Source organism: Cydia strobilella, chromosome 27 (assembly GCF_947568885.1).
Source record: "Cydia strobilella chromosome 27, ilCydStro3.1, whole genome shotgun sequence".
NCBI classification, from domain to species: Eukaryota; Metazoa; Arthropoda; class Insecta; order Lepidoptera; family Tortricidae; genus Cydia; species Cydia strobilella.
The window spans coordinates 286,955-307,427 of NC_086067.1; the positions used below are offsets into that span (position 1 = coordinate 286,955).

Below are 20,473 nucleotides of genomic sequence, written 5' to 3' on the forward strand. Positions count from 1 at the left end.
AAACTGCGTAAATAATAATTTGAAGCTGTTGTATTGGTGAGTAATATTTTAACGTGAACTCAAAAGAATAATATAAAATGAAGGTATAATTATTAAATATTGAAGCTTTATCGCAGTAAATGTGACGTTTTCAACCAAAAGGTACCATTGTCGCTTGTCGATAAGGTTGAAATTAAAGCTATATGGAAATAGCGACCGACAATAAGTACCCTTTTGATTGAGAATGGCACAAATATAAATACTTAGTCACTGTTTTCTTACACTCAGTTAAAGTAAAATAAAATTGCAAAAATAATTTGTGTAGGTAGGTAGAGTTCGAACAAGAAAAATCTGCCAAGATTTTGATAGCACACGCAGTGCAAGTGTTATTTATACGTCATAATCTCATCGAAGTTTGACGTTTAAAATAACACTTGCACTGCGTATGTTATCAAAATCCTTGCAGACTTGTTTTGGTCTAACTCAGCGTAGTTTGCAGTCCTCGTCGTCTAAACTAATTGTCTATCTATTTTTAGGGTTCCGTACCCAAAGGGTAAAAACGGGACCCTATTACTCCACTCTCTAAGACCCCACTGTCCGTCTGTCTATCACCAGGCTGTATCTCACAGATAATGTATTTCTGTTGCCGCTATAACAAACGTACCAAAAACGGAACCCTCGGTGGGCGAGTCCGACTCGCACCTATCCGGTTTTTTTAAATATTTTTGATCGATGTTTTTAGGGCTACAGTGGCAACTGTATCTACTTTCCGCGCACCTAGCCACAGTCTAAACTAGCTATCTACTCTTTTTTTTTGTCTGTGCGTTTAGGCTCAACTTGTATACGAACCTTGTCAGCCTGTGGCTCCGTAGCTTGCACTTTATCCTTCCCTCTCGGCAGCACTGATCGAACACGCGCCCCCAGGTTCGCTAACCGCGACGGCCTCCCGCCGACCGCACTCTCCGTGTCGCTACTGACAAATGTATGTTAGTATGCAAGTCAGGTCAGAATCAGGTTAGAATTGATCGTCTTGAAGCTATAACAGACGGGCGCACCTGACCGCGACCTTGGTTCGGTCAAATCTCTTTCTCGCCCTCACTTATAGCTGCGTCCTTAACGGACGTACGGTAGACCACCACACACGATGGCACAGGCCTCTGACTGGACCAAGGTCGCGGTCCTGTACGCCCGTCTGTTACGACCTTATCTGGAAACGACATGCACACCAAAGCGCCTACATGTCTGGCAACCAAGTTTCCGAAGGTCCAAGTTACTCAGACCTTGGCCTAAAGTTACCCCCCTAAATTGCCTTACGTAATAAATGAATGGCGCCAAGGGGAAGGAAAGAAAATTATGAGTTAAAACATAAAAAAGCGTGTGATTAAAAAAGAAAACATCAATACCTACATCGTGCAGTTTCCGTGCCTGGTTAGTAAAGTGTAAGTATTTTAAATGGGATAAGACAGAACTAATTTAGAAAATGAAACTCTAGCGCCACTTGCACCATCCCATTAACCCGGCGTTAACCGGTTAAATAAACCGTTAAATCAGTGTCAAATTGTACTGGTAACCATGGTAACTTCAGGTTTAACCGGTTAATCCCGGGATAGTGGAATGGTGCAAGTAGGCCTTAAAAATATTTAACAAACCATTATCATATTTGGTTTGACGGGGACAAAAATGTTCTTGGGTATAAAATTGGGCAAAAAACTTCTCGCTCCTTACGGGCTCAATTCGAACAATGATCTGGATATCAACTAGATATCCACTAGATATGAAACAGAAACGATAACGAGATATTTAAGAAAGTCATGTCAAATTTAACATTTCCGCGATTCCGAATATCCTCTTGAACGTTGAACGATGTCTTTAAGATTTGCTTAAGATATTACTTAGACATTCAATGGATATCCCAAAACGTCACAATAATTGTAGCGTGAAATAGCTAGCCTAAGCTAGCCCTAAGCTAGCCATACACGCACGGATTTGCCCGTCGGATCTGCCTGAAAGATGTGTCTGGCGGACACATCCGTCAATGTCTGTCGAGAAGTCACCTACCGGCTGACATTACTGCTGCACCAAGTGCGCCTATATTTAAGACTAAGCTCAAAAAATGGCTTCTCGAGCAGGCGTATTACGACCATAGGGAGTTATTCTCTAATACATAGGGTAAGACGCTCTAATGATAATAATGCTATTCGTAATATATTTTATATTAAGGTTGACATGTAATTAAATATTACCAAATAAAATGAATATGAATATGAAGTAGACACAGATGGGCAGCGGACGGTCATCCTGCGGACAAATCTGTGTCTATTTCTCGCCACACATTGACGAATGTGTCCGTCAGACACATCTTTCAGGCAGATCCGACGGGCAAATCCGTGCGTGTATGTCTAGCTAATGACAATTGGTTTCTCGAATTGAACTGCAAAAGATAACTAGTTGAGTACTATACTATAACGTACTTATCTATTAGATCTCGTATTGTTCTCGTATCTACACTATCTAGTAATTATCACGTTGTTAGAATTGACCGGTTAGACTTTGTGAAAAGGATGTCAACTCTTTCAAAGATTGCATGACTCGAGAAATTGAGACGGGTACCGCCGTGACTGTGTGTGCATGGACTAGAGGTACGTTTGCCGCGTAAGCGGAAGATGCCGGTTTGATTCCGGCCTCAGCACCCTGGAGGGCTTGGTAATTTTTTATCTTTAGTATATGAGATTTATTTCAATTTATAAGACAAGAGTTAGCTTAACCGATATTATTAACACGTCTGTCTTATCACAATAATAAGCCACCGTAAAAGTCAAAAGTTAGCCACATACGTTCTAGAAGGCAGCGGGAACCCCTCAATAAGCACATCGCCCGCCGGCGTCCTTGACAAAACAGGCTTTATTTACAAAGCGATAGGGTACACATTTGTTTAAACGTATATTACACAGGTACGGTTATACAGTCAAAAAATATCATTATTGGCGTTACAATACTACTTCATAGTGACACATTTATCTAGGACTCATATCCAGGACATAATTTGTAAATAAAGTGGAAAGTGACTTAATTTTGGAATCTTTCACTTGCTCAATAATAAAAGCACGATAAGTTAAATAATAAGTTTTCCCTCTTGTGAAACAAATAACTATTTTTTGACTGTATATTGCCGCAATTATAAAAGGTAGAAAGCCATTTAATAATGTTAATATTCAATAAATAGTAATTTTGATTACGGTTACTAGTGAAAATGGATAAAAGGGTTTTAAGTAAAATGTCATCAGAACTGTTTTAAAAATGTATAAATTGTACAAATTAATAAACTTAAATATATATATAAAGATTTAAGTTATTTATGCATTTCTTAATGTTGTAAATTTAATAGAACAATATAAAATAAAATTTAAAAGACACTTACGATTCTCCAGAGTTCTTAGTGTGATCGCGTCCTCTGCCTCCTAAAAATTTTAAAAATAAAATGATAAAATTTTTAAATTTATCTCAAAAGTCGAATATTTATAATACATTGTAATTTATATGAATTTATTAGTGTATTCTTATTATTAATTGTTTTGAAACCGTATACCTTAGATGATTACTTTATTTTATTCAAAACTTTTCTTTCTCTAGATTACTAAAAATTTGGTAATAAATGTATTTATGTGATTAATTTACTGATTTAAGCTAGTCAAGCAAGTAGCAAGTCTTATGAAACGTATAAAAATCTTGTAACCTATTTTAATATGATTTTAATCGAAAGATTATATATTATATAAAGATTCACTTAATTTATGGTTAGGATTACTTATAAATCTTATAATTAAAATTTCTATATGTTGCCCTTGCTAGCTTTTCCTGCTATTCGGTCATCTTAAAAATTTCTGACTAAGGTTAGGTGGGGTAAGACTCTTACCCCACCTAACCTTAGTCAGAAATTTTTACCGTAAGAGACAAGTAGGACCCTTGTAGGGTTCGTGATACGGGTCTCTGGTACTTAGTGGTCCTGGTAGCTAACTACTATTGTTAATAGGGCAGTAAAAAAACAAATGATTATTTTAATAAATACTTTTTATTCATCGTATCGTTAAATATGGATCGTAAACACCGATGATTATTCATACATTCTAACGGTATAGTCTTTACAAAGTGAACATTCCTACGACGCGTCTGAACACCCCTTTACAATTTAAAATATTTTTGATTACAAATGTAATCTAAATAGTTGCAAATAATCAAGACTTTTTGATGAATGATTTTTGAACTCATCATGACCGTTTAAAATTAAAAACCGAAATATTTATGGTTGCGGAATAAATTCAGATATGAGGATTTTTTGTACGAAATACCATGGGCTACAGATAAAAAACCATATGCCATAGACAATATTCTGAATTTAGTCAGTACGGTAGACTGCGAAAAAGGACTTAAATTATCACCATTAACATCTTTTATATTTCTACCTGTGGTCTGACAATAAATGTTTTTATTTCATTTTATTTCATTAACCTTAGGCAACCTTTTGATATATTAAATATATTAATAACGGGTCACTCATATATTTTAAGTCGAAAACACTCGACGACGACGCTCCTCGGTACGGACGGAGTGAAACATGTCGAGCGTTTTCGACTTAAAATACGTGAGTGACCCGTTATTAATATATTTAATATGTCTGTGTCTCACGGCAGTTTTGTTATTAAAACCTTTTGCTATTTGGATATTCAATTTTAGTCCGTGTGTGATGCGCCTTGCAAAGAAGTTGATAAAAAATGATTATAACGGAAACGTCGACGGTTTATTAAAAAAAAAAAACGAATTTCGACAATGCCAGAGGCAATCAAATTAACAGCCTTCTCCATCGCAAAAAAATATTTTACATAGTATAATGTATCATGTGATTTAATAATAATTATTAAATTGTAATCGTGTTATTAATTGCACAGTGGCGTCCAGACGAGTCGCGTATTAAATATATTTATTTAAAAATTGTCAAAATGCCTATTACCAAGCTACGTAATATTGAGCTTAAAGAAGCTAGAAAAGTTTACAAAAGTGTCAAACGGCAGTGTTCGGAAGTTTACATTATTGACAATTTGACAGAAAGTGTTTATCGTGTCAATTATGATGCGAAAAATATACTGAATTTAGATCTGTTCATAATTAATTACAAATTCATGAAGTTAACTCCTGTTGGTTTAATTAAATCTAAATATTGTAAACAGAGATTCAAAAAGCTACTTTTTAACAGAAAGCTTACGATGTTGTTAGCTTTGTCAGGAAAATGAAAATTTCTATTTAAAAGTCGCTGTTTGAAGGTTAAATATTAAAGGTGTATAAGATTCACCGCAACAGGTTCAATTATATATTCTGTCCATTTAGAGTATTTAGTATATATGATAACAAAATTTTCTCTCTGTAACACACACACACACAAGACACATTCAAGGTCTTAAATATTTATACATATATACGTATAGTATGAATTTTCTCAAATGATTTTTAGGCCTCAGATCCTTCCGTGAAACAAAAGCCTTGGTTTCTTATAAGGAGAGGCGTCTTAGTCGCGTGCCAAGCGCGTGTCAAAGCAACCATGTCGTTAAAAAGCAACTATCGTGATAGTATTAAGGTTCAAAATGTAACAGCTCACTGAGATAACGAGGGTAATGAAGGACAAAAGGTTGCATATGTGTGGCCTCAGAATACAGAGCTGCTACATAAATTTGAACTATATAAATAGGACGGTAAAATTTATTTTTAAACGAGTTTGTTCCCGTTCAGTCAGTAGCGGTAGCATTGGTAACCGCTGAACAAAAGAAACAAAGGCTTTTGTTTAACAGATTAGGGTGTGAGGCGTAAAAATCATTTGAGAAAATTCATACTATATATTAGTGTTTACATATTTCCTTCCCATTGTCTGTCTGTGACGATTTTAGACCGTGACTGTACTCCTCGCGCGTTGAATGATGGTATCTATGTCAGTTCAGTAGCTGTCACGTAAAATGTTTGTATAGTTTGAATATTCTCAAATGATTTTTACGCCAAAGACCCTAATCTGTTAAACAAAAACCATTGTTTCTTTTGTGTGAGCGCGTGGCCATTGTGTCTGAGCGTGTGGCCATTGTGTCTGAAAGCGTGGCCATTGTGTCTCAGTGCGTGGCACGCACTCAGTCACAATGGCCACGCGCTCGCACAAAAGAAACAATGGCTTTTGTTAAATAGATTAGGGTCTTCAGCGTAAAAATCATTTGAGAAGATTCAAACTATAGACATTTTTTGGAAGCTTAGCACATTAATTTATTTAGAAATTTAAAGTAATAAATACACGGTAAAACATATTTCTTCAATTGTTTTCTTTAACTAAGCCCAACCAAAAGAGACTTGAAGAAACTGTAGGGACCATCATTCAGCACAGGAGGTATAACGGTGACAATGACACTATTAATTGATCATCGGTGTACCCTTATGTGACTTATGTCATTGAAATAATATTTACGATTTGCCAGTTAACAGTGTGATGGTATAGAGATTGGCTTACATAAGTTTGCAAAAGCTAATTATTAAAACTAAACTGGTACAAAAATAAATCCTTAATCGAAATACTATTAAATCACAATGGAGGTGACTTATCGCACTAACTTAAGATGTAAAAATTAAAAATGGCTGCCGCTGCGCGCCTCTAGCGATCTTTTTATTGTAAATTCATGTGAATCATTTAAAAGCTCTATATATTACCGTATTAAACAATTTATATATTTTATTTCATTAAATAATAGCAAAATACTTTAAATAGTAAGTAATATATATTATATTTTATAACATTCAACGCAGTCGGTCATTAAACTACTAAATTAATTTATTTCTAAAAACATTACGATTAAAATTGTCATGTATAAGTACTTTATAAAATGTGACTTTTTTTAACCAAAAGGTACCACATTGTCGCTCGTCGATAAGGTTGATTTCGAATTGAAGCTATATGGAAATAGCGCCTTATTGACAACCGACAATAAGTACCCTTTTGGTTAAAAGTGGCACAAATGCTTATTAGTTTAGTCACTACGTTAAATATTTATAACATATCTATGTAAAGATCTGTACCAAAATTTCGTCAAAAATCATTGCTAGAGGCACGCAATTATTTAACCAGCATTTTACAATCAATATAAGAATAAAAAAGTTGTGTAAGCTCAATTTTCAGATAACCTGTCAAAAACTCTAGAACTCTACAAAAGTTCACTTTTTTTTGCCAGTGTGTAGGCAAACTGTTTAAAATTTTCTATGGTATTCATTGTAAGTTAGTAGATGAACGTATATTTAACTTAGTTTCATGTCAATAATTGATATTAGCATTACATTTAATGAAATAAAAACAGTTTGCTTGCCCACCATCTAAAAATCAAACAGCTAAAGATAAAAGCTAAAAAGCTTAAAAAAGTATACAGTACAAATGAAGTTTATTTTACTATGATTTATGTACATAACATTTTATAAAAATGGTGGTACGAACATAATACTTAAACTATTATTAGATTACATTTAAAATGTTTCTGTAGGGCAAGTAAAAACTTGCATAAAATGAAATTTTCAGCAAAAAAGAAACATTTAGCGAAAATGTCCTATTTAAAAATTAAAGATTTTTTTTCTATTTGTTTACACTAATCTTATTAACTTTATTTATTTTACTTAATCATATATACGATGGGATTATTTTTCGTTGTTTACTATTATTGAGATTTTAATGTCATGTTGTTACATAAAATGCTTCTTGTAACAAAATAAAAGATGCCAAATTGATACACCAAAATAAACTCGTTTTTTTATCTCCGTAGTTACAAAAATGTGATCAGGCTTAAATATAAACATTTATAATAAATTTAAAACTTTATTCCAGTATTAAATTTTAAAATATTCAAACTGCATAATCTCTTTATTAAAAAATCTAAGTCAGTAATTATCAGATTTAAAAGTTACACTTTACCCTAGAATATATTAATAAGTAACAACTCTAAACACATCTGGCACTATACGAAACTAAATTCAAATTAAAATGTAAAATACATCTAAATTTAAATTTAAAATACATTGTAACTGTCGCTCTTGCGAGATCAAAATATCTTTAAACAGTAATTATATTTTTGGTCAATTATAGTTAAATTTAGTGCATTAAAGTGGCATAAGAATAAAATTTGAATAAATGAAGCTTTTGGCTATATTTAAATATTTAGTTTAACACATACACTGCTAGCGACCCGCATGGGGGGTTCACTGTTCGTAGACGCTATTCGCTACAAAGCAAAACATGTGTTATCGGCTACTAACGTAGCACATAGTCCGCGCTGGCAATGATGCGTTAAGGTTAAAATAACGGAAAAAATAACTAGACAATATTGAATTTATATTTGCAGATATTTTTTATAAACAGTTTAGATGTTTAATCGTTCACTCTTATTATAGTAATAAAAGTAAATTACAAAATGTTTAGTTATTCAAACAAATAGTATAAAGACATTAAAAAACGAATAGGTAAGAAAGCTGTGACCTGTGACCAATTTCATTGCAACTTAATTAATTAATCGTTAGCCGACAGCTAACTATATAATTCCATTGACACCAATCACAACTTAGGGCCAATTTTTAAAGTGTAAGCTTTTTTTATCATTAAGTAACAGTGGAACTAAAAAAGTACTATTGGCCCTAAATCGGTTGCAAGTTAAACCAACAAAACATAGTTTTTAGAATTATTTACTTATTTAGAGGTCTAGGAAGACCTCTAGTTTTAAACGTGTCTCCTAAACTCGGGGGTTGGATTTCTTCGTGTTTATGTTGCTAAATCGTCGATATTATTAAAAAATACTATTCGCCCTAAATCGGATACAAGAAACTTAACCAACAAAATATTTTCTTGTCTCCTAGCCCTCCTAGACTGGGGTGTCGGATTTCTTTGTGTTTATGTTACTGAATCGTCGAATTTTATTTAAAAAATACTATTGGCCCATAATAAAAGCAACTGAACCAACACAATCTTTTCTTGTCTCCTAGCCCTCCTAGACAGGGGTGTCGGGTTTCTTCGTGTTCCCGTTCCCGATGTATTCGTGGTCGTGCGTCGGGTTCTCGGCGCCCTTGACGTCGTCGTGCGGTGGCAGCGGAGCCTCGGAGTCCCCGTCCAAGGGAGGCGACCCTGAGCAATATATAGCGATCAAGAACTAACTTTTGCTTTGGTTTCTTAGGTTTTGTATGGTTGGCCAAGTTTACTGTTGTAGTGGGGTCAAAACTATTTTCTTTGTTTTGTTTTTAAATACCGCTTTAAAATAAATAAGCGCATTTAAATAAAAAAAGTCGGCTGCCAATGCATGTCTTTTTAGCTGTAGATAATACGATACACATAAAAAAAACTATATTTTGTCTCACACGAAGGCCCCGTCACATTTTTTGAGGAAAAAACAAAACAACCAAAGTAATTTTGACCCAGTGGTCAGTTATGATGAGGTATAGTTATTTGATAGTGGTTTTATTATTAGCACAATTTTGATAACTCTTCGATCGATCTAAGTTCATGGCATGGGCCAAGAACATAGCATCTCTTTTTTCTTTGTATATAATTTACTTGTGCTTGAAAGGAGGCCTGTGCCCAGCAGTAGGACGTATGTAGGATAGATACTGTTAATATTGTATTATTTTTAAGTTATTACCGGCCAACCCACCATTAGTGAAATTGTTAACATGATCAGTTATTATTTAGTGCTAGGGAATGTAAACCGGTTTTTAATTGTATGAAAAAACCGGTTAATAACCGGTTATTTACCAAAATTTCATACAAATACGAATTTATGTTATTTTAATGTTTTAATTTATATTTTATTGTAGTTTTTATGTTATTTTTATTCTGTACACCGAAATCGCGTCCTCAATATAAGTTTTAGTCTATATTATTCCACCAATATGTTGAAAGAAAACGCAGTATTATTAAATACTATTTTTGATGTCAGAAGTTTCGAAATTCTGTACTTGTCCTTGTTAAATAGGTTATATTCTTATATTTAGCCGATCTTCAAAAGCTATTGAATTATACTAGATTTTATTAGAGTTAGACCAAGAGATGTCTGCAACGATTTTAATAGCACACGCAATGCGTTATTTTAAAAGTCAAACTTCTATGAAATTATGACGTATAAATAGACTTCTCTTAACTCTAAATTGCTATATGTTTTAAAACTTGTCAATTCTTAATTATTTTAGTGGATCACTGGACACGGTATCAGACACATTTTTGTTGAATTAACGTTGTTATTATTATTATAAGCTAAGTAAGGCGCATCGGCATAACTTTGTAAATAGAATAATTAACAAATAGCAAATGTCTGTTAAATTAGACGAGTTTGATTTTATCTTTAATGCATTGAAGAAGCGTAAGTTTTCAAAAAAAATAGGTTAAGTGCTTTTAGTTTTGTAGGCATTTCTTGTTTTATAAGTTAACCCGCTTCCAACGTTATACTAATGCATAAAAGAACTATTTACAATATTATAATAAAAGTTAGATATATTTAAGAAATCAGAAATCAGAAATCAGAAACATTCATTGTTCAAACTGTGTAGGTACAAGAAGTATAGCTAGGTACATTTTTTTATGGGTATCAACAGTTTTACCCTTTTCGGGCATACAATTTATTTTATCTTAAACTAAGTAATCTTAAACTAAATTTTAATATACATTTAGGTTTACAGAGTTATAAAATTCTTTTAGGTTATAGAAGACTTTGTCTATTAAAAAGTTTTTTAAGCATCTTTTAAAGGTATCTCCTTCGAGGCTTTTTATTTCATTAGGCAGATGATTAAAGACATTAATAGCGGATATGAATGTGCTTTTTTTATATATTAATTTATAATTTCAGTTATAATATTGAGTAGGTAACGAAAAATTTGCTCCGCAGATAATCGCTTTCCTTTGAATCAAACTTTAGTTTCAATTTAAACTAACATAATAAAATATTTGAATTTGTACATAGGTATTAGGTATATGCCACTCACATAGACTGCATGTAGGATTTTAATCTTAATAAAATGTTATTTGTGATCACTAACAATAGATTGGCGAGACAGGTAGGTAATTGGAGTTATTTCTTAAATGATTTATTTAATATTGATTAGTAATCACTGCCTTTCGTAAAGGAAGAAACCAATGCCTAGCGCAGATTTATATGTATTTAGCTGTATGTTTAGCTATTAATAGTAACTACAACCATCACCACATAAACTACAGGAACTACAGAAAACCGCCCCATATTAGGATTCCTCGTGCTAGGTTAAAAAGAAAAACAAAAAAAAAATTGGAATTTTAATTTTACTGGGGAAAGAGCCCTGGCACCTGTGTATTTTTTGTCTACTTTCACTATAATAGTATTATGCTTTATATTCTAAAATATGAAGAAAATTTTATGTATTTGTGTCATTATTAACTAGGTAAATATTAAATTCATTCATGAATTAATAAGGAAACATGCATGTTTATAAAAAGTTAAAAAACATGCGTTAGTCATAATGATATAATCCAAACAGTTTTAACATCCATATAAAGTAATTTAATAAACAATAACCAGAGAGATCATGCGTAAATATAATTTAAAGATTTGAAAGTTAAATTCATGCAAAAATTAAATCAAAAATTTTCGTTCTTGATCGCTAAATATTACATCGCTTTTGTAAAAATATAATTAAATACTATTCTAAATATACGAGTACAATTGATTATAATAATAACATACAGACGAACACTGCCGTGAAAACACTTAACAATAACTACGGGTTAAAATCGTAATCCTGATAATTTTTTGTATTTTTTTTGTGCAAGGATCGAAGCGATTATTATGGGGAAAAATACTTAAAATACACAATCATATTAAAAATAAAAAATTAAATCAGTAAGGACGATTTTTTCTTTTGCTGATATAAATTGCTCTATAAACTCTAGAAATATAGTAAACATTTAGTATGGAATATTTCATTATTCATTATTTTATTAAAATGATTGTGAATTTCTTGACGAACTGCATATAATATCGTATAAGGTCGCATTCCTTGGCATGCCTAAAATGTCAAATAGTTGCACAATATTTTTTTCATGATTCCTACAAATGTACCTACGAGTAGTCGGAGTAGTCACAACAGCGACGGTATGTACAGTGGCCATCAGATATATCTGAGCGGCCGAGTTGCTCAAAAATATCTGAACATGCACTTAACGCCTTGACAATAGAGGTGTGTTCAGATATTTGTGAGCACCTCGGCCGCCCCGATATATCTGATGGCGACTGTACCTAAACAGTAATCACGACCAAGTTACAGTGGTTTGCCTAATATATGTTGACCTTGAATAAAAATAAAGGTAAATGTGTGCAATCATTTTTTATTATTTTGTAAAATTGAAATAAAATGCATAAACTCATGGTGAAATTTAGAGGAAGACAAAAAAGGTTTAGTTATTGGATTACAAGTATTACAACACCTAATAAAGTAATTTCAAAATGAGTAATTAAATATATTAATAACGGGTCACACGTATTTTAAGTCGAAAAACGCTCGAATATTATTAATATGTCTGTGTCTCACGGAAGTTTTGTTATTAAAATGAGTAATTAAACTTTTTTTTGCGTTCCTCTAAATTTGACTATGAGTGTACGAAAGTGTTAAAACATTTTTAATAACGTGTCTTCATTTATATACGTGAATTTGATTTAGAAGTTTAGAAATATAGCATATTTCTTAAGGTGTATGTGTATTCCTGAAGCAGTAATATTTTTGTGTATTTCTGGATATAAGCAAGCCACTGGAAGAAATCTAGCTTCGTGATTAAATTAATTAATATGAAAAGCCAATAAAAGCACAATGCAAGCGTAACATTCAATTCTATGGATGGCTTCACAATGAAATCATTTACCTGTTTCAAAAAGAGACTAGTAATGCCTACAACAGAGTTGACACATAAACAGGGGTGAGTCGCTTAAAACAAAACGGTGACTTAATAGTGAGACGATTTTGCACACACACATACCTCCTCACTTATTGAGGTTATGCTATTCACCGCTTGCAGTAGAGTTGTGAATGTGGGTGCATGTTGCTCGTAACATGTCATGAAATCACGGTTTTGTTTTAGCAATCCCACCTCTGCCTATCATCAAACTACAGATGTGCTAGTTACGCAGTTTCCAAAAAGTTGAAAAGGTTTTTACAAAAAATTTAGGAAGTTTCCCAGATTTGTCAGATCTTTTCCAACTTTTCAGTAATTATCTATACCTTTCACATCTGGCCGCGTAGCCAACATGCCAATCGCTTACGCTCCGTAGCGATCGAAACGCAACTGTCACTGTCGCACTAATATGGAAGAGTGATAGAGAGACACAAAGCGTTTCGTTGTCGTTGCGATAGCGATTGTCACCTTGGCTAGGCCGGCTGTACTTCCATCTCTGTGCTAATACCATGAAATCACGACGAACACACAGCGCCATCTAGATGTAGGAACTACAACTAACCTGCGAAGCACCATCTGTCGGTGGCCTTGGCGAACACCACGAGGAAGACGGCCAGCAGCAGGATGAGGACCCCGACCACGATGCCGACTATCGCACCGGCCTCAAGCTCCATTCCTGGAGAAACTTTAAGATTAAATATTGAAAAAAAACCGGCCAAGTGCGAGTCGGACTCGCACACGAAGGGTTCCGTAACTTCCGTACCATTATCTATAAAAACGGTCACCCATCCAAGTACTGAACCCGCCCGACGTTGCTTAACTTCGGTCAAAAATCACGTTTGTTGTATGGGAGCCCCACTTAAATCTCTATTTTATTCTGTTTTTAGTATTTGTTGTTATAGCGGCAACCGAAATACATCATCTGTGAAAATTTCAACTGTCTAGCTATCACAGATCACGAGATACAGCCTGGTGACAGACGGACAGACGGACAGCGAAGTCTTAGTAATAGGGTCCCGTTTTTACCCTTTGGGTACGGAACCCTAAAAAGACTGAAAGGGGTTACGGGATTATTCGAAACAAGGAAAACAGGTTTGTAAAATACCTTTGATGCAGGGCAGTGGCAGCGCGAGACCAAAATTTTATGTGGGGAAAGTACATTTCGCGAGGCCCTCTATGGTGGCCTAATTATGCATAAACGGTAGGGGCCTCCACTCAGACCGCGAGGCCGTGGCCCACGTCGCCTAACGCCGCCCCTGCAAGCGTCTATAGGCTGCGGTGAACGCTTTCTATTAGGCGAGTCCTATGCTTGTTTGTTTTCGAAGTTCATGTGCAGTGAAATGGTCCTTCCAAGCGGGTATTTATATGCATATTTATTTTGTAAAGATGATAGACTTTTGTATTGTCGGGTCTGTACACAATCTATCTGTTTTGTGGCTAGCTTTAAGTTTTTAGGTTACAGTTTTAATTCAAATTAATTTATTTTTTGAAAAAAAAAAATATTGTAAGCTTTCTTTCTATTTTTTTTTATATATACTTAATTCATTGTGCATTTAATATTTCATTATTGTTTTTATTTTTTTCTCTTTTGTTGTTTAGTATGTATAGATTTTTTTATTTTTTTGTTTGTGGTGGTTACTTACTTACTTTTTTTTGTCTGTGTTTTTTGTTAGTGTCGTTCGCGTATGTGTCGCCACCAACTCATAGTTTTTAAGTCAGGTCCTCACTGAAAACCAGCGCCGCGGATTACCGCGGCATTATGCTGAGTGGGGTCCTATTTTAGCGTCCAATGTTTTTTGTCTGTATGTTTCCTTTTTTTTCATATATGTAATCTGTTGTGGCGTTAAATAAATGTATTTTCTTTCTTTATTTCTTAAAGAGAGAGAAAGAGTACACAAATATCCGTTGACATGGTACATTTATATCTATCCAGGGGCGTAGCTAGAGGATATTGCGCCCGGGGCAGTCACCAAATTTGCGCCCCCTGACGACTGAAAAAAGTTTCCCTGCTGCTGCCTTTTGCCCATTTTGGCGCCACCCCTTGGATGCCGCCCGGGGCACTTGCCCCCTCCGCCCCCCCCCCCTAGTTTCGCCACTGTATCTATCTACATTTAAGTAATGGGGAAAAATAGCAGGCTTTTACACATTTTACGGTCAAGGTTGTAATAGATGTACTTAGAGATAGTAACTAAATGTAATATCTATATACATATATAAAACGTAAGTCAGTACCTATTTTTTTTATATAACGTAATACTGCATGCACTTCACTGTTAACTGGTTAGCGTTAAGGTTTTTTTATTTTTTTCTTATCTTCTTCATGAATTTATAATGTATGAATAATACTTATATTTTCTTTTATCAATGTCTCCCGGAGCCTTAAGCTCCAGTTGTATATAAGCTCCGAATAATCAAAATTTTTGTATTTATTAAGTGGTGAACGGTGTTGGTCACACATACTGTAAATAGTGTTAAAAATACTATATTTAAGTTTCCCTTGTAGTGATTGTTTGTTTACCTAAATAAATTGAAAAAAAAGGCATATAACTACAATAGTCAGAGATTTAAACACATTAATACTATAAGTACTGGAATAATAGGGACATTTCATTTCGAGCTGTTATTATTCAACTAGTAACTAAAACACGAATTATCTCTAAACTACTCGCATTCAAGTTACATGCTCCTAATAATAGGTATATACCGTTCTCTACGGATGTATTTATAAAAAAACATCATGCAGTCTAGTCGCCCAAAAATCAGAACTTGCCAATACGAGTTACTTAAGCCCCATTTAGACGGTTCAAGTATAGTTAACGCTATCTCTACTGAGCTCGTTCACTTACGTACTAACAATGGCATTCTGTTAAACAAAAGCCATTATTTCATGTGCCTGAGCGCGTGGCCTTTGTGCCTGAGGCTCACACACAATAGCCCCGCGATCAGGCACAAAGGCCACGCGCTCAGGCACAAAAGAAATAATGACTTTTGTTTAACAGAATGCCATTGTCAGTACAGGTAAGTGAACGAGCTCAGTAGATAGACCGCATACTATACCTACATACAATATTCGACACATTGCTATAGTATGAATTATCTCAGGTGATTTTTTCGGGCTCTGGCCGTAACCTGTTAAACAAAAGGTATTGTTTCCTTTATGCAGTGTACACTGGTTACTACTAATAGCCCCGACATTAACAGGAACAAGCCCGTTTAAAAAGCAAATTTACCATTATATTTGTATGGTTAAATTTCATGAAACAGCCCATTCGGAGTTAACAGGTTTTGTTATCCCCAAAGAAGAGACGACCTTGAATGAGCTGTCACATAAGTTTGAACCCTAATACTATCACGATAGTTGCTTTTTAAACGACATGGTTGCTTTGGCAAGTGCTGTAGACGAAAGAAACAGTCTTTTGCTTAACAAATTAGGGCCCGTGCCCGAAAAAATCATCTGAGATAATTCATACTAAAGAGTACTAAATAAATTCAGTCGATCGACCAAATACCGCAAAGTATAGTCTGCATCTTCTCAAATGACTTTTTCGTTTTTAAGACGGTAATCTGTTAAACAAAAGCCATTGTTCCTTTTCTTCGAGCGGTCGGTCATTGTGTACAATTGTCTCTGACAATGGCACGCGCCGTAGCACGCGATCACTCAATGGTACACAATGGGCGACCGCTCGCACAAAAGGAACAATGGCTTTTGTTTAACAGATTACCGTCTTAGACGAAAAAGTCATTTGAGAAGATGCAGACTATAACGAAAATAGCATTTAAGTTGTTGAACCGTCTAAATGGGGCTGAATGAAATTTTGAGTTGTCAAAATAAAGCTTTAAAATACAATGGCATCTGGGTGACCAGATATTAAATCATCTTCGAGCATATTTCACATCCATAAGTATTTAATCGAATACATAATTTAATAACCTACAGAATTAAAATTAAGATTATGTATTTGAAAGTTTACTAATATTTTCCGCCATCTAAGATTATTCATACATGCCTATAAAAATAGATATATTTAAAAGACTACACGGTAAAACATTGAATTGCGCCAATTAATAACAATTACTTGTTTAGGAGTAAAAAAAACCTTAAGGCGGTTCCCTGAGCCAGAAGGCGAAAAATCTCTTTACATGATCATGTTTTTCTAAAAATGGAAAAAATATATGTAGTTCTTGACTATATTATCTTTAATAACATAGCTTCTGATACACGAATTATGACACTTCGCTCGATACAATTAATTCCCAAAGTAACCTCTAACTCGGACTTTTAATCCAACTTTACTCGGTTATTTATTATGTGATAATATAAACATAAAAAGAAGAAAAAACAATCTTAAATTAAATAGTAATTTCATAGCTTTCGAATTTCGATATTGTAACGTAACGTTTTTAAAATAAATAAAAATCGACAAAATTTGATCAAAATTGACACTTGGCGTGCATTATCTTTCCCGTTCTTTCTTGCAAAATGTGACAGTGACAGCGGCAAACCGATGGAACGGCCTTAAGTATAAAAGAATTGTTTTGCAAGATTAAAAGTTCGATGTGGATAAACCAAAAGAGTCGAAAAAGAAGTTTAAACTTTTTGTATTAACAAGAAAGTGTAATTCGAATGTGGGAATGATGTATATTTAAACTTGTTTATAAAAAAAAAAACGATCTGAAATTTAAACAACAACAATTTTAAAAGACGAGCATGCCAAAATCTTAACAATAATTTCAAAAATCATTCTCAATGCAGGCTTGAAGCAAAAAACGCGAATATCAGATCATTCGTATCTTGTCTTACCATATACATTCAGACGCAGGATCGAGGCCTGAGCTGTTGGTTATAAAATATGTGATTTTACCAGCAAGAAATTATCTTATAGGTTATGTAAAATATGTAGTAAAAATAGTATTTAGTAGGAGTTTCAGCTGTATATTAAAAGTATTCAGTAGGCAGTTATCATGTCCATTATAATATGAAAGAACTTGACAGCAATAGTGGACAATTCATTACAGAATATCAAATTTTTAACCTCTCAATTTTCGCTCGCAAGTCGCAACACTCGACCATAACTCAACAATAGCTAGGCATGTACTTACGTACCGATCTTTCTTGCAGATTTTATACATATTTCAGCTACTTATACGAAACTGCTCCGCTCTGAGCCGCTCCGTACCTTTGGACATACGCTTCGACCTTCACAAACCGGGGTACCTTTGAATTATTGAAAGTCATAATGTAATGATTGTCATATTATCATTAGTCATAACTCTGAAACCGTTAATTTTTCAGGATTTTCCTAAGGTTATCCTATAGATAGGTTAGGTTAGGTTTGTTTTATGGTAATCCTGAAAGGTTATGCGTTTCTGAGAAAAACCAAATTATGACTAACGAAAATGTGGACAAACAATACATTATGACTTAAAACTTTATGGGAAACAATAGATCCTCACAAACCTATAACTTCACTCTCGGGCCTGCATCCTGTCGGTCCGGTTTTAACAAACTTAACCATTAGGCTGTGCCGCCGCTTCCCAGCGTTGGCCAGCGTGAGCAAATAGTTTCGTTCCACGTCTTCTGGTGCCGGGGGAGGACTTACCAGCAGGTTGCTCCAGGGTGCTCAGCTTGACCATGAGCCGCTTCTCCCCATGCTTGTTCGATAGTGTCAGGAAGTAGTTTCGTTCCACGTCTACTGGTGACAGGAGAGAACTTACCAGCAGGTTGCTCCAGGGTGCTAAGCTTGACCATGAGCTCTTTCTCTATGCTTGTTCGATAGTGTAGGAAGTAGTTCCTTTCCACGTCTACTGGTGACGGGGGAGGACTTACCAGCAGGTTGCTCCAGGGTGCTAAGCTTGACCATGAGCTCTTTCTCTATGCTTGTTCGATAGTGTAGGAAGTAGTTCCTTTCCACGTCTACTGGTGACGGGGGAGGACTTACCAGCAGGTTGCTCCAGGGTGCTCAGCTTGACCATGAGCCGCTTCTCCCCATGCTTGTTCGATAGTGTCAGGAAGTAGTTTCGTTCGACATCCTCGCTGGTGACGGGAGACAGGACGAGGGTGATATTGTAGTAGCCACTCCCGTGGGTTTCGTCTTGAGGCTGGGGAAAGAATACAAAATACAACATTTAAAAGCTAATAGTGTTACATGAGCTGCTGCGGCACGCTGCGCTCCGCGCTCGCACGCGCCGCTCTCGACCGCACTAGAGAGCTCAACTCTGTACTCAACGTAGACCCGCAATGTGCTCTGTTTCACTCTATATGGTATTACTTAATTGAAAAATGTAAGAGATTAATAGAAAAATCCTAATGTGACTACTGCTATTTTTAAATTACAATGTACTGTTTGTTAGTTAGAGATAATAGATATATAATTATTGTATAATGTTCGACATTTATTAATATTTGTGACGCTTTGGCTTGTGATACAGTACTTTATTGGTAAAAGAAACATATAAGAACTCTGTTATGTAGTTAAAATACGATATGCCCCTCGCATTACATCCAAAAGAGGGTAGATTTAGGTAGATCCTACCACTTTTCATAGGGGGACTCAAATGTCTTTGAGGGAGGGCTTAAGCTTAGCCTGCCTTAATCTGCCTCTAGTCTTCTTCTTATGGTATACCTCTGTATGTAACTTACCAATCGCAGTGGATGGAGGGCAGTCCACACGCTGTTCTCATTAGGGTGGCTGTTAGGGTGCCCAGGCACCAGGGTAACATCTGACACCTTCCATTCCACCGTGGGTTCAGGGTTGGACCTGACGGTGACGTTGAGACGGCCGTCTTCTTGGATCTTGAGGCCGAAGATGGTGATTTGTTCGTCGCTGTTGCCGTCGGCGCGGCGAGGAGGGTCTGTGAAAATAAAATATTATATGAATACTATGAGACAAGCTTGTAAATAACTTTAATTAGCACTGTCGGTACAGTCAAGGGCATAAATATACAGGGTAACCTTAGCCATTGGACAAACCCTAAAATCCCACGTAGGGTTACTTCTCAGGAATGCTCTTACGTTAATATTTTTTTACTTAGAACAAAAGATAAAAAAAAAATCTAACAAAAATTAATTCCAATGATTGCCAACAAAAAGAAACATGCTGTATTAATCATTGGCAGTGTTTTTGACAATTTGTTCTAAAATGTGCGGCAATGATGACATTTGTCAAAAGTCAGAATCTTTAGTTTTTTTTTTTTTTTTTTTTTTTATTTCATACATGGAAAACCAACAGCTATAAACATTTTTAAAGCTACAATAGAATTACAGAGCCAATTACAGGTTCTCACTTATAAAAATTAAATATACAAAAATCAAATATAACTAAAATTCAGTTCAACACACAAGTACCGACAGCACAAGCCAAGGTTAGTGTGTACTGCCAGCTGCAAAACCGCATAGACACAACAGGAATGGAATTCATTCAGAAAGTAACCATGCACTTCAACCGCTGACTGCACAAAACTTTAAAGATTAAACAAAAAATAAATAAAAAAAAAAAACAAAAAGCAAATACACCTATAAAGGACAACTTTAGT

The 20,473-nt window shown here is 34.8% G+C and overlaps 1 protein-coding gene and 1 long non-coding RNA gene across 2 annotated transcripts in view; one reads left to right on the plus strand and one right to left on the minus strand.

The window, feature by feature from the left end:
- LOC134753672 (uncharacterized) overlaps positions 1-20,473 on the plus strand; it is a 166,123-nt gene that overhangs the window by 104,865 nt on the left and 40,785 nt on the right. The gene's annotated exons all lie outside the window — the stretch shown is intronic.
- The window catches only part of LOC134753666 (fasciclin-3), a 294,636-nt gene that overhangs the window by 5,134 nt on the left and 269,029 nt on the right, over positions 1-20,473 (minus strand). The window contains exons 8-13 of the mRNA XM_063689608.1: positions 19,581-19,792; positions 18,880-19,039; positions 13,503-13,616; positions 3,398-3,437; positions 2,814-2,864; positions 829-952 (exon numbers count right to left, since the gene is read on the minus strand). Coding sequence (XP_063545678.1) covers positions 829-952; positions 2,814-2,864; positions 3,398-3,437; positions 13,503-13,616; positions 18,880-19,039; positions 19,581-19,792 — 701 coding nt within the window. The remainder of the gene's footprint in view (positions 1-828; positions 953-2,813; positions 2,865-3,397; positions 3,438-13,502; positions 13,617-18,879; positions 19,040-19,580; positions 19,793-20,473) is intronic.